The 15576-nt window shown below is 45.8% G+C and overlaps 1 protein-coding gene across 13 annotated transcripts in view; it reads right to left on the bottom strand.

Moving 5' to 3' along the window:
• TNXB (tenascin XB) overlaps positions 1–15576 on the bottom strand; it is a 589826-nt gene that overhangs the window by 269905 nt on the left and 304345 nt on the right. For all 13 annotated transcript variants that reach the window (XM_069237235.1, XM_069237240.1, XM_069237242.1 and 10 more), the window contains exon 4: positions 963–1078. In XM_069237235.1, coding sequence (XP_069093336.1) covers positions 963–1078 — 116 coding nt within the window. The remainder of the gene's footprint in view (positions 1–962; positions 1079–15576) is intronic.

Below are 15576 nucleotides of genomic sequence, written 5' to 3'. Positions count from 1 at the left end.
CAAACTGGGTTTGTAGGTTTCTTTGAGCTATCAATCAGTCAGGCTCATGAGTTTCAGGCCTATATCTAAGATTGAGTCAGCTATCTCTATCTCGTGGTTGACTACTGATCTGCTGTTATGAAGTAAACACTGTAACTTGTATGCAGAAGTAAATTCATAAGGGTTAAGTAAAAAAGGGATGTCAACAGCAAGGTTTCTTTGTTTTGCCCTTTGCCTGAAAAGTCATTTCAGGGAAATCTCATTAATACTGGTATGTTTTGAGGCTGTGAGAGTATATGCTTCTTTTTGGAATTAACAGATGTTGCTATGACTTTTTTTCAGGGTCAGAATTCCTAAAACAGTTCAGTGATTATCAGTCATTATGGTGTTAATTTCTTTAGAGTGTACAAAATAGGCCATTCTGCCTGGACGGGGTAGGTAATTAACGCAGGGAACAAGTTGATTTATTCTCTCTGTATAGAATTAAAGTAGTATTTCGATCTCTATTAGAGAGTTTAAGCTCATACATTACAAAGAGTTCTATTTAGAGATTTTGGTAAATAATTTCCTTGGAAAGCAACTTTATAGTATAAGATGATGTGCTTACGGCATTGGGTAAAGTTGTAAGGGTTCTATCGCTACATGATGAACTTTGACTGTTGAATTGAAGTTCTAGATAGGAGGGGTCATGAGGAAAAAGGGTTCCTTCATGAGGATAGTGAAAGAGATGGGTGGATGTCAACCAGAGTACCCACAAACAGCCTGTTCCTTTTGTTCTCACTGGACTTAGTTTCAGTAGGGAAAATCACACACATTTCCAGAATCATACAGTTTTCAATTCAAAGGCGATTTTTGATTCCTTGACAGGCAAACGTGAATTTCATGGAATTTTGTTGGAATTTGATTGCACAGACATCAACCAGTCTACTCAAGCACAACCATTTACAATTCTGCTTTTAGGTTCTGAAATTACAAATAGTTACCGTAGGACGGAAAGAGATCTCAAAACCATCCACTGGAATTGGCGGGCGCTCCCACTCCATGATCACAGACGTCTCGTCCCGAATTCTCATCCGTAAGCCCGACACTGCTGGTACCTCTGCAAGGGACAATATTACTTTCAGAGGATTAAGACTTTCCAGGAAACAAAATCTAACAATAGCACTTGTTGTTGCCACTTATAATTCCACTTTGTATTGCTTTCTGTATCCACTACCTAACGCATCCCATTTGCACTGTCTGTCTAGCACTTTCTGCTCCAGTTCTCTGACACTTCCTGTATCCACTCCACTCCTTTTTACACTGCAAAACATTTTGCTTTCATTCGTTGACACTCACGGAGTGCACTCAATGACACTTGCTATTTCCACTCTGACTCTTCTTATTTCTATAATCATACACTTCCCGACTTTTGCTATTCGACACTTCCTGTTTCTCCTCTGGACATTTCGTGTCTCCGATTTGTAACGTCTCCTCTACTGTTTTCACCTGATAATATCTACTGTTTCAATTGTCACTTCATTATTCCACTATCACTCTTCACAATTCCACTGTCTGACATTTTCAATTAATACTCCCATACTTTCAATATCCGCTTTCTGACACTTATTGTTCCACTCCATTCTGTCTTGGTTCCACTGTAACACCTATTGTGTACTGGGCACCCAACTCCCACCATATCATATCCTTTTCTCCATTATCCTAAAGTGGAAAATTCTCCAGGCAGGCCATCCAGGCCAGGAGATTTGCCATTAGGCAGACTTATTATAGCTTCTTTGATTTTGTCAATTGTCAATGGGTGACTCAGGAATTCCTTTTGGGTAACTGAAAGCCAAGCCAGTGCAGCATCGTCTAGATAGCAATTAATATCCACCTGCCTTGCTGACTCTCTAGCACCATATGATGTTCCATAAAATTCTGTGAATTGCTCAATAATGGACTTAGGGGGTCATTACGACCCTGGCGGTCAGTGGTATAATGGGGGTATTACCGCCAACAGGCTGGCGGTACCTACCTCCACTATTATGACATTGGCGTACCACACCGACTGCCACAGTGGTAACGACCACCAGGCTGGAGACCTCAGTCTCCAGCCCGGCAGCCATCACTAGGCCACCCATGGCATTATGACCCCGCCCACCGCCATGTTTTCAGTGATTTCTGTACAGCCACTGAAACCATGGCGGTAGGTACTATCAGTGCCAGGAAATTCCTTCCCTGGTACTGATAGGGGTCTCCCCCTCGTCCTCTCCCTCCCTATCCCGATCCCCCCGCATATTGACACACATACATACACACCCATACACACATTTACCCACACATTCATACATTCATACACACTCACAGGAACACTCATGAACATACATCCAGGCACACGCAATCTCACGACACAACCTGCACGTACACTCACACCCACTCATGCACACACGCATTACACACGCATGCACACATTCACACACAGTCACACACAACCCCACACACGCACACCACACTCCCCACCCCCCTCTACTGTTGGAGAACCCGACTTATCTGCTTGAAGGGGGTCCTCCAGCAGGAGACGGGACGCGGCGCTGCTGCCAGCAGCAGCGTCCGCCAGCAAAACACTGCCAGGCCGTTTTGGCTGGCACGCTGCTGCTGCTGGCAGCAGCGCCACCTAACCGCCGTTATGACCGTAGACAGAATTCCAACAGCCTTCTGGCGGAATTCCATCTACGGTCATAATGCCATGGATGGTCAGTAGCCACGGCGACGTTATGTTGGCGGCCGTCGCTGTGGTGGTAGGCGGCATTTGCCACCAAGGTTCTAATGAAGGCGTAAGTGTCTTGACATGTTTCGCCATTCAGTCTCACTATCTTCTCTATTTGCGTTGGATGATGGGGCTTAGGTCTGGCCACCAACCTATTCAGTCGTCCCCCCTCGCCATAGGCTCGCACCATGTGCCTCATCTATAAGTCCCGAACTTCGCTTTCAGCCGTTTTGTTATATTCGGTCATTTGTTCTCTGATGTGTGCCAGTGTGGCTGGAGATAGTGGGGATGCATATTCACTTTCTAGATCCTGCAGCGATTTTTCAATGGCGCTTGAGCCCTAATATCTTTCAGACTACCTGCTTGTGTCCTGATGCAGACCCCACTTGAAGTTGCTTTGAATGTTTCCCAGAGCACCCCAGTGCTCATTACCGAGTCTTTGTTGTGCAGAAAATACTCTACGATGGCATCCCTGACCATCCCGCAGAACAACTGAACTAGGAGGGCTGTGTGTGTTAGTCTCCAACTATATTGCGAGGCATATGTGTGGGCACATGTAGTGAGAGGTACACTGCGGCATGGTCCGATAAGGTGCGGGCAGAAGTTTTACCTCCCCCACCCAGCTGTGCAAGTCTCTTGTCAATAGCCAATAATCTAGCCTGGACCAGGACCCATGTACCGAGGATGTATATGCACCTTCTCTTGCTCCTGGGTGTCGCAGTTGCCAAGCATCTAAGATGCCGCATTCCAGCATGTAATCTTTCATAATTTTGGCAGCTCGTTTTCCCAGACCACGAACAATGCTGACCTATTCATTCTTGGATCTAGGCATAATTTGAAATCTCTGCTCCCATGATAATGGTAAAGTGGGCAACTTGTGTATCCGGTTCCTTACATAGAGGATAAACTCATTGTCATCTGTATTAGACCCATACCCATTCAACAAGGTTACCATAGTGGCCTGCTCTGGTACATACCGTCCTTGCTCATCCACCTATTCGTGCACTAGGTCAAATTGTGTCCCTTTTCTGATTAATATAATTAACCCGCGGGCATATGTAGAGTGTAATGAATCCAATTGGAAACCTGCCCATCTCGCATCCAACACTTCAGCAGCATGTCTTGTGAGATGTGTTTCTTGTAAATACGCTATCTGCACATCATGCCTGTCTAGATACGCCAATACCTAATTTTTTCAGGTTATTTAACCCTCGCACATTCCAAGACAAAGATTTTAAATGAGTATTAGCTAGAGTTTTATCATGTACCATAATTCCTATGTGTAAGAGCAATTGCCTGATATATCAGTTGAGCTTCCTACTAGGTCATAGACTGATTACTTGTTTATATGGGCAAAACCACATTCCCCTTTCATCCCTCCAACCTCTCACTTCAGCAGCCCCAACTGTCTAAAGGCACATTCCCCCCATTTAACCATAACATCAACATTTGTAACCGTTCAACAGCACACTATCCGCTCCTCACATTCCTCATTTGGTAGTCAGGGCACCCCCTCGGGGGTAAGTTAGAAAGTCAACCTCCAGATGAGGGAGGTGCCTGGGCCTCTTCCACCATTAGTGAATCAACAGAGCCTCCTCCCACTCCCTCCCAATTATTATAACAAATTCAATGAGCGACAACTCAGTAGTGTGTCGGTCACCCCTAGCTTCCAACCAGGAGGTTCCAACCGTGTCCTCTATGTACACACCAAAACATCCGACAATTATAAAGTAGTGACTTTGTCTGAGGGCGCTCCCCATCCAATCCCTGCCTTCTTAATATACTCCATGGCCACCTGTGGGGTAACAAAAATCTTCTGCCCTACAGGCAAGTGAAGTCGGAGCCGGGCTGGGTACAGCTAGGCATATTGAATTCCAGCCTGTTGCAGTTTCTTTTTGACTTACCAAACTTCCTTTCTTGCTGACTGAACTGCCATGGTGAAATCTGGGTAAAAGGCAAGTTCCTTACTCTGATATTGCACAGTCTTACGTTCCCTACTGAGATGGCGCACTGCATTGCGGTCATGCTAATCAAGCAGTCTAGCAATGGTGGGTCCAGGTGGTGCTCCTGGTGGAGACCTCACCTTCAAGGATCTGTGGGTACGTTCCACTATTAGCACAGATGAAAAATGTTCAGAGTCAAACACATCCCGAATGAGTAGCCCTACATAGACCTTGATCTTCCCAGTATTGGTGGTTTCTTGGAGGCCCAAAATACGAACGTTATTTCTCCTTGATCTTGCTTCAAGATACTCATTCTTTGCCTGAATAATGGCCAGTGTCTTTTCCATATTCAGTCAGGTTTCCCTGGTGGTTTGAAGTGTGCCTTCATTGGTGGATATCCATTGTTCTGCTTCTGTGAGACATGTTGCAATGCAGTCTAGTTTGGTCGCCATTTGGTCCATGTGCACATTGAATGTGTCTGTTTTATTGTCTGTTGAATGTAGACTGAGTTTTATGGAAAGCAATGTGGCTTCCAACAATCTTCTTTCTTGCAATGATTCTCCTTGTTCACTCCAGGTGACACATCTTGGTGGGTTTATTAGTGCATTTGAATTCTAAGGTGAGCCGCGACTGGTGTGTGTCAGCTTTCCCCATGGCTCTCAACTTTGTAAGGGACTTGTGATAGCACCCTTATGTAATGAAGAGGCTTTCCAAAAAATCAACCAGCCCCATACTGCAACCAAGCAGCTCCTGGGCTACAACTAGGGGCCAAGTCACCTGAAAGTACCCTTGTTGTCAAGTCGAGGCACTGGCAAACACTTGCTCCTTACTCCTCACACATGTGTTACTGCTGCATCAGTATGCCAGGCGCATCAGGCCCTCTTGGCCCCCTTTCCCAGCGTGCATGGATGAGATCACGATATTCCCTCAGTATAGTATCTTCCTGAGCAAGACTTCAGGAGACCTTCAAGGTAACTGTCCTCTCCCCTGGGCCCACTGCACGACAGTCACATGGAGCAGTACTGATTTCACAGTCTCTAATCCGATCTCATTTGGGGCAGTAGCACAACTTGTTCAGTTTGCAATCTAGGTTCCACTATTGATCAATTACTGCATTTGAGGGCCTCACTACAGGGGCGGTTCCTGGCGCAGGCCAACCCTGGGACTCGATCTAGCATCTGGCACACCCACTCACCGCTCCAGCCCCTCAATGTTGGCGGTTGCTCCTTCCTCCAGTTGTCTCTCACTGTAAGGCGTGCTCTTCAGCAGATCTCCGTCAAAGTGTTTTTGTTCCTCAAATCCGCACCTTGAGCACCTATTACACAATAATCGTGGGACAGACCAGTCATGCCTCTCTCTCAGGGCAGGCACGTCCTACCAGCTGCACTTGGCCAGCTGCCTATTAAGCCAACACCGCTGCCATCTTAGGTTTTGGCACAGTGAGGGCCACAATCGCCTGTGCTCTACCTAGGCATACGATCCAAGCCATATGGCATTGTGTACATGCAATGGTCTCTTCTGTTGCTCCATGCAACACCTCTGTGGGGTGGTTTGAGCTCTCAGAATCAGGATAAATGTTGAATATCAAGCCATGGTCCTCAGAGCCTCACAACAGTGCAGCCAAATTGCTGTGTCCTCTGTAGCGCCCCCACCAAAGAGGAAAATGTGACTCCCATAAATCAACACCAATATTTTTTCCCCCGTATATAATATTGTTGTCAGTTTGTAAATACACACCACAAACCAAATTAGCTCGTAGTTGTAAGTGTTGTAGCTAGGTTTTGGGTAGTGCTACCAAAATGCATGCAAAAGAGAGGTTTCTGCTCACCAACCTCACTGTGAGTGAATGGCGTATTGAAACAGGAGTGACATAAGCCTGGTAATGGAGAAGCAGCAGGGCTAACAGCAATTGGAAGAGGGGTTTGTGGAATGAATGTGTGGTGTGAGTGGGTTTCACAGCAGGAACATGGATGTGGCAGGGCACCTGAGAGAAAAAATGGTTGGGTGCAACTTTGACAAAACATTGTACAATAAATAACGCTTGTTCTACTAATAATGTAAACTATGTAATTCCCTTATCGTGGTGGAAAACAATGATTTTTGCAAGCACTTTATCAATAACTATGCACATTGTCACTGTGGGGTCCAATGAAGTCTGTTCTACTTTAACATACATTCCTACTCATAGTTTGGACCTGGTTGCACACATGCTGCTTTCAGTGCTGGAGATCATAGCCTGGGAGGTCGGTGGTATTGCCCCTATAGTCTAGAGTCAGAGATGGAAGACTAATGTGAGAAGCTATGCTTTTAGCATGTTCACCCCAATTTGTTTTTTACTGATACTGGTGGTAACTAACCTGACTGTGCTCTGGGGTCTGCTAACCAGTCCCGGGCCAGTGCTCTGAATTAAAGGTATATGGTAAAGTGGTACAATTACAACTGGCAATGATAGATTCCTGTAAGTCCCTATAGGGCAAGGGGAATTTAAACTGCCTATAAGTCCCTAGTACATAATAGGACAGGGACGTTTAGAGGTCCAGTAAATTTCCTGCGCTGGAGTGTGCACTGCTGTGTGGCCTGGTGTCATTTTCAAAGGCAGACCTGCCTTGCAGACTGTCTTTAAAAAGTAAAATGTGTGCACATTCGACTTTGGAATTAAAGGTACTCCTACCTTATTGTTACATATAGTTCAGCCCTAAGGTCTTCCAAGGGGTGGGGTGCATTGTAACTATGAGCAGGGGCATTATAAAAGATGTTTTATATGCCCTGGTGTGGGAAAAACTAACCCTTTTTTCTCATTGTAAATACTTAGCTCAATAGGATAACATGGCAATATTTTGCATAAGTATTCCTAGGAAGGAGCTAAATGTATCAACAAAGGACTCTAAAGATTGGTAATGACAAACCCAACAACTTGCCACTGTTGAGTTTACCATGACTAATGCAGAAAAGATGTTATAGGATTTTCTTTTCTGTAAACCAAAATCCAGCCTGCTAGTGGTGTCTCCTGATTGGTCAGCTTTAACAGGATTAGTCAGGCTACTTTGATGAGGTGATAAGTGACCTGCACTGAGTAGACGTGATCTGATGGGGAGAGGTCTGCAGCTGCAGAGGCCAGGACAGGAAGGGGGCTGGGTAGATCAAACTGGGCTTCAAAAGAAGCAGGACAGAAAGGAATGCCAGAGAGGCCTGCCTTCTCACCTTGTAACCCACAGATAGATGATAGGCCCAGAAAAGGAATTTGCAGATGGTCTGGAGGGGGAGTGTTAATGGAAACGAGCCACACCGGTAGGTTGGTTTTACTAGGTTTTCCTCCTCTGGAGAAAAATCGTCCATCTTGTATTTTAAAGTGCAGTGATTTATGGGCCAAGAAAGTGACACTCTTTGGAGGAAGCTTTCATGCTATTGGGTGGCACCCTGCAGCTCATTGGACAGGGGCTCCCACCTGCTTGTCCCCCAAGATGATTAAATAAATGCGGCTGAGCTGCATTGCAATGCAGATCAGCTGCCTGAAACCACCCAGGGAAGAAGGACTGCCTTGCTGGAACACTGGTCTGCAACCCAAAGGACTGTACTGAAGTACTGCTTCTGTTGCACACTGGAACAGCAGCCCTAAGGACTTTGCCCTGCTTCAAAAAGGACTCAGTACCAGACTCCCTGAAAGCAACAGGTTGATAGAGCTTGCCTGCACCAACTATCACAAAACTTCCAAGCCTGGAGTGCCTCCAGTGGATTTGTATGGATTTGGCCAGGTGCACTGCAGTAATTGTAGTCCTAACTTCCAAGGACCATCTCAGAGCTTCTAGCCCCTTGATTTTGTGTTTTGGACACTGTGAACCCTCAAGACGAACTTCAGGAAGAAGTTCCAAACATTTGGAGAAGTTTGGAGCAACTTTGGGAAAAAGCTCCATAATTGGACCGACCCGACATCATGAGTCAAGCCGACTACTTTCAATCGCAACCTGGCCTTCAGGTTTGTCCCGCTAAAAGCTCTGGAGCTCCAGTCATCCAGGATTTGACTGAGGCCTCACAGAAAAGCAGTCCAAAGACATTACATCAAAATCAGCTTAGCTGGAGAGGACGCACGACATCAAGAGGGAAAAGCTCCAGAAAAGTTTCTAAGTGTGAAGGGTAAATTTGGATCCATCGTGGTCGGCCTCAAATTTTGACTTTGTCCAGGTCAAGCGCGACCAGATGTCCCCAGTTGGTGTTATTTATTTCTAAAAACTAGAAAGCAATTTTTTTTATTTAATCTTTAAAAATTCATAACTCTGGTTCACTATATTGGATTTTTGTTGTTCGGTGTTACTTTAAAGACAAAGGGGGTCATTCTGACCCTGGCGGCCGGTGACCGCCACGGTCACCGACCACGGGAGCACCGCCAACAGGCTGGCGGTGCTCCCACGAGCATTCTGACCGCGGCGGTTCCGCCGCGGTCAGAAACGGAAAGTCGGCGGTCTCCCGCCGACTTTCCGCTGCTTGTGAGAATCCTCCATGGCGGCGGAGCGCGCTCCGCCGCCATGGGGATTCTGACACCCCCTACCGCCATCCTGTTCCTGGCGGGTCTCCCGCCAGGAACAGGATGGCGGTAGGGGGTGCCGCGGGGCCCCTGGGGGCCCCTACGGTACTGCAGGGGCCCCCGTAAGAGGGCCCCACAAAGTATTTCAGTGTCTGCAAAGCAGACACTGAAATACGCGACGGGTGCAACTGCAGCCGTCGCACCCCTGCAACTCCGCCGGCTCAATTCTGAGCCGGCGTCCTCGTTGCAGGGGCATTTCCGCTGGGCCGGCGGGCGCTCTTTTGGAGAGCGCCCGCCGGCCCAGCGGAAATGTTTAAATGGCCACCGCGGTCTTTTGACCGCGGTGCGGTCATTTGACGGCGGTACCTTGGCGGACGGCCTCCGCCGTCCGCCAAGGTAAGAATCAGGCCCAAAATATTTCCTATTTTTAGAAATTGGTGCGGGATTTTTATTGTGTGTTGCGTCTTACTTATTTACTATATTGGTGTATTTAAATGTGTTACATACCTGTCTCCTAAGTTGAGCCTGCCTGCTTATTGCCAAGCCACATGGGGGGTGAGCCAGGGGCTAATGTTTTGAGTCCTTGATTGAACCTAATATTGGCTTGGGGGCATTATTGATAGAGGTAGGTGTGTACTTCCCTCCACTAATAACCAGCTCCAGCAACCACACACTGGGTTCCGGTGATGGCAATAAGGCCTGGGCTTTAGCTGCCTCATAGGTAGCAGCCTAGAGCCCAAGGACCGTGATGTAAACTATGGGCATGCTGACAGCCACTGACAGATAAAATATAGCAGGGGAGATTCCTGCATTAAGCAGGAATCCAAAAGTGGAAGTGCAGCATAACATTCTGAAAGGATAGCCACCATCCAAACAATAGTTCCAGTGAAGGCAGAGGTTCAGTAGTCTCTGAGGTCTAGGGATCTGACCAGGGATGGACAGGGTTAGGTGAGGGATCCTGATTCACTCTGGGCTTGTACAAAGAAAACTGACAGTTCTTATAGTTTCAGATGATCTGCACCAGATTTTTGCCTGTTGCAAGCAAAGAAGCGGACTTGTAATGGAGAAAACAGTAAACTCCTGTTTTCGCAGGTAAAGGGGGAGGAATAGTGGCATATATACCTATCCCTCCCAAAGAACCATTTAGGCTTGTAGGTCTACAGCATGGGGAAGTCTCAAGCTGACATAGATACATCCCAATAGCACCCTGCCCCTCAGTGCCCAGAAACAGATCGAGATCCAGCACTAGTGCTGTATATATATATATATATATATACCCTGCAAGAAATTGGGTTACTGGTTATGGGGGTGAAAACCTGCTCAAGCAGGAACCACAATCCTTCTCAGGGTGAAGCCACAAGCAAACCCCAAATTAACCTGTGCTTAGCCCTCTGATAGCTTGGCAGAAAGCAGTCAGGCATAACTTAGAGGCAATGCATAAAGTACGTAAACAGCAATTTAATCACTAATAAAGTGAGAACATGACACAAGAAAAATCCCACTTCAAATTAGTAAAACAGAGTAAAATATAATAAAAGATTTAAGACAAAAACAACAAAAATCCAATCAGTAGAACTGGAGATATGCAATTTTAAAGATTTAAATGACTATTGTACCAAAAAGCATAAAATGCCAACTTTGTTTACCTCGTCACGCCAGACCGGGACAACGTCAGAAGTTCAGGTCGACAGTGATGGGGCGCAGGCCGGCTACAGGGACTAGATTAAGTCCACTAACCAAAGTACCTTAGATCCTGGTTGCGAAGTGATAAGAAGTCCATGTCGAGGATGCCTCACAGCAGAGCAATGCAAGGTCCTTGCGTGGAGATGCTTTGCGCAGCGGTGGTTCTGAGAAGCTGCAGTGCTGATCTGAGGTCTTTGAGAAGAGATGCATTGTGCAGCTGCTGTTCCGAAGGTGCTGCACTGGCGAGGTGAGGATTCCGAAGCCCTGCAGTGGTGATGCAATGTCATTGTGTGTGTTGCACAACAGCAGTGCTGATGAGTTACGGGCTGCGATGCAAGTCATGCTTCAAGGAAGTTTCATGCAGCAGATCCAATGCAGAGTCTTGTGAGGTGATTCATCATAATGCGTCGGTTCTGCTGGGATCCCATCTGGGCTGGCAGAGCACCTTCAGGCCCATTTCCAAGGGTCCAGGGATGGGGTGGTATCACTTGGTACGACAGGATTCAAGGCTAGCAGAGTCCAGGGCCTGCGTTCAAGGTTGCTGGAGCCTATTTTGTCTCTGAGGCTCTGATCAGAAAGCCAGCAAACTAGCTCTTGTAGTCACTCTGGTGGTCCTTGGTTCAAGAAGCAGGTTCAGCCATTCTCACTGAGGCAGGAGGGCAGCAAGGCAGTCCTTCTTGCAGCCGGGCAGCCCACAGTCCTTCTTCTGTGTTTCCTACAGGTCCAGATGTGTATTGAAGAGCTGGGGTCTGAGTCCATAATTTACACCCAGTGCCCATTATGAGAGGATTCTAAAGGTTTTCAGCCACCTAAGGTGTCAAGAATCCCCTTCCTCCATGCCCTGCCTCCAGCTTATCTGGGGACACAAAAGACTATTCACAATCCTTATGTGAGTCTGCCCAGGCAGAACCAAGGTGATGTTCAAGTGTGGTAGGCGACAGCTCCGCCCAATCATTAAGCCAGAGTGGCCCATCCTGCCATCACCTATCTTTGATTAGCCTCAGTGTCTGAGAGCAATACTCAAAGACCGACTGCTAGCTACACCTAGTCACGTGACCCTGCATGCAGGTTGCAGGCACAAATTGGGAGTTACAAGCAAATGCCAACATTCTAAAAGTGGCATTTTCAGAACCTTGACTTAAAATCAGGCTTTACTATTAAAGTGGGCTTTAAATTACAATTCTTTAGACACCAAACTTGACCTCCTACCTGTGCCCAATTAAATGTTAGCACGGTAACACAATAACCCAATGTTATCTTATAGGACAGGTGGGCCTTGCAGTAGCGATAAACAAATTAAGGAGTTTTTCACTACCAGGGTATGTTAGAATTAAAAGTACATATCCTACATTTTAAGCACATTGCATCCTGCCTATGGGCTCTTTAGGGCATACTGTAAGGGTGGCATATATATTAAAATGGAAGGTTAAGGGCTCGGAAGAGGTTTACTTGCCAGGTCAATATGGCAGGTTAAATCTGCACACACAGGCCTTAGATATGTTTAAAAGGCTAGTTAAGTGGGTGGCAAAATCAGTGCTGCAGGCCTACTAGTAGCATTTAATTTGCATTTAATTTACAGGCCCTGGGAACATGCAGTGCCACTCTGCTGGGGACTTACAAGTAAATTAATTGTGCCAATTAGGTGTAAGCCAATTTCGCCATGTTTTAGGGAGAGAGCGCAAGCACTTTCATACTGGTTAGTAGTAGGAAAGTGAGCCAACAAAAATGGGTACAGAAAATAGGAGGGTGAAGGCAAAAAGTATGGGGATAACCTTGCAGAAATGGCCAAGTCCAACATGCCCCTTTCCCCAAAGTGACTGCCAGCAGTGGCAATCAGAACCCAGGGAAAGTGGCTTCCTAGTCCAAGGAGATGGAATCCTGCTGGAAGAGCTTCCTGTCCAAGATACAGTGTTCTAGTTGATTCTGGTCGTTTCAGGGTGTCATCTTCCATCAGACTCTATGCTATTTTTTCTCTCAAGGAGAGTATAAACGCCTCCTTGGCTACAGGAATGTTCACCAAATAAACATTATATTGTGTGTCCTTTACTAAAGAAACTATCACTAGATAATCCTGCTCTGAAAAATAAAAGGCCTATTTGTGTACTACCCTGCTTCAATAGACTCTTTGAGAAAAAGACCATAAGCAGTTACATGATCATAAAGAAGCATAATTTAGACACAGGAACTGAGCTGGTTGTGACGTCTGCTATAGACGATCTCAGAATGATGATAGACAAAGGTGACCTGATACTTTTGGACCTCTTTGGCGCTTTCAGCACCATCAACATTCTGCTACATCGTCTTTCTTCTTTATCCACTAATGGCACCTTACTGGCATCTAATTGCCCCTATCTCAGGAAGAACTCAAATAGTCCAGTTAGACCCCTATGCTATTGTAAACCATTGTATTAGGGTGTCCATCAGGGTGCCTTAAACGTCCTAATGTTGTTTAACTTGTATCTAAGGGCCATATGTACAAAAGGTTTTTCCCATAGAGACAGAATGGGTAAAATCCTTTGGTACATCTTGCCCTAAGTTCTTTTGCATTCTTGTTGCAGAATTTTTATATCAAAAAGTATTTTTACACAGATAACACACCTTTAATCTACTACTGCTACAAAAATCTTCCCTGCTTTTTATATAATTTTCATTTGGCCTTAGAAAACACCTAGCAATAGATGGCTAACATTTTTTTAAAACTAAATCCTACTACATCTGAGTGATCATTTGTAAAAAAGGAAATGGGACTATGGCCCTCATTTGGACTTTGGCATTCATTTTCACTGACTGCCAAAGCCTAACCCGCCAGACGACTGCCAGTACTGGCAGTCAGCAGACCGTCATATCACGAGTGCTGACTGCTTTCTGCCATTACTGAGGCAGAAAGCAGCCAGCAGTTGTGCTGGCGGTCGGCACTGCAGAGGGGGGTCCCTCGCCAGCACCGCCACACCAGCAGACTCTGCCCGCCGTATTACAAGCCTTAATACGGCTTGGCGGAGTCCTGCTGGTATGGTGGTGGCAAGGGAAGACCACCAGGACCCATGCCCTCCCCGACGACCCCCTCAACTGAGGAGGTAAGTGGGCATCCGAAGGAGGTGGGTGGTCTGTGTGTTTGGGTGCGTGTGTGCATGTTTGCGAAGGGGGATGCTGAATGCACACGTGTATGTGCGCGTGAATGGTGGTGTCTGTGTTGATGAATGAGAGTGAGTGGGTGCGACCACACCAGCAGACCTGGAGGGGTTGTGAAACCTTGGCATCTCCCAAGCCCCACAACTCTTAATTTGGCAGTCCTTACCGCCGGCTCCGCAACGGTAGGACCGCCATGGCGAGGCTGGCGGTCTCATGACCACCACCCTCGTAATGAGGGCCCATATGCTTTGCCCATCTTCATAAGGCAAGTACCCAGAACATATTTCCTCAGAATGTATGTTCTAGATGCCTAGAACTTTGTCATCAGGGAAATATGTAGTCTTGATCATCTACAAAGGCTTTAGAATGCTATTGCTATAATCTTGCTGCCTCGCAATAAAGAAATTCAATTTGAATCTTCCTGCCTAATGTTTGAAGTCTGTTATGTAGCTAGTCCATCCTTTTTTTTTTCGGAAATGTCCTCTAACCTTATCTGACTTGCCACTTGAGATTGTCTGAATGTCTGGACATAGTGGTAAAGCAACAAACGTCAGACTTGAGGGGGGTGCACTCCATCCAAGTTCAAGACACCATCCTGTGTGATTCCTTACAATTTCAAATGAGACCTGAACCCACCCTTCTTAAATTTAAAACGTTTCTACACTTTCAGAGTTTATCCAATAGAATATACTATATTTGCACTGTCGTTATCCTTTATACTTAGTGCTGAATGGCTCTGGACATGAGTAAGTGTGCTCTACAATTTTTCCTAAATGAAAAAAAATAATCAGAAGACAATCAGGCATTCTTCCTTATCTTTTATTCCTTTCTTGCACATCACTTTTCTTTAGTGTGACCTGTCACAGAGCCGATTGTCTTCCTTCCCACCCAGGAGGCTACTACAGATGGTAAACTGGATTCTGTGTGTTCAGAAAAGAACTCATGAGATCTAGCTGTCCATCTATATTGGTTATATTTATAGAGTGCAAATAATCCACCCTTAGTAAAGGTCTCTTGGCATTACCTAAAAACGTGACTAGACATGTAAATCAGACATTAGTTCAACTATCCCAGTTACCCAACAGCCATGTGTTCAGATGTCTAGGGAATGCTAACAGAGCTGTCTCTTTCTTCAAGAAGAGTGGCATGGCATTCTGGTACACTCTATATGATCTACTGCCCCATTTTTTCAGCCGGCTTACATGTGTGACAGACAGAAGCATGTCACTGGAATTCTAATTTCTCTTGGTGGCAGGAATGATGAAATTGATTAGCCAGAATTTTGGGAACAACTTTATAGAAAATAGAGTGCAAAAAAGCAAGAAACCTTACCAATGGACAGAGAATGCAAAACTCTTATTCTTAGAAACTGGATCAAATTATTGAAGTCCAAATTGACCATGGCTACTACATTTTGACTATGTTGCCATCTAGAAACTGACTTAAGAGGACCCTCTGCATAGATCAGATTAAACAGGTCAAGACTTGTAAATGAAAGCATTCACAACTAATATCAGCTGTGATAAAATGAGTAAAGACAAATAAACAAGATTTTGTAACCAATTCATTTTGAAGTT

This window comes from Pleurodeles waltl, chromosome 6 (assembly GCF_031143425.1).
Source record: "Pleurodeles waltl isolate 20211129_DDA chromosome 6, aPleWal1.hap1.20221129, whole genome shotgun sequence".
NCBI classification, from domain to species: domain Eukaryota; kingdom Metazoa; phylum Chordata; class Amphibia; order Caudata; family Salamandridae; genus Pleurodeles; species Pleurodeles waltl.
The sequence above is the reverse complement of the archived record's forward strand: the minus strand, read 5'-3'. Positions and strand labels throughout refer to the sequence as shown.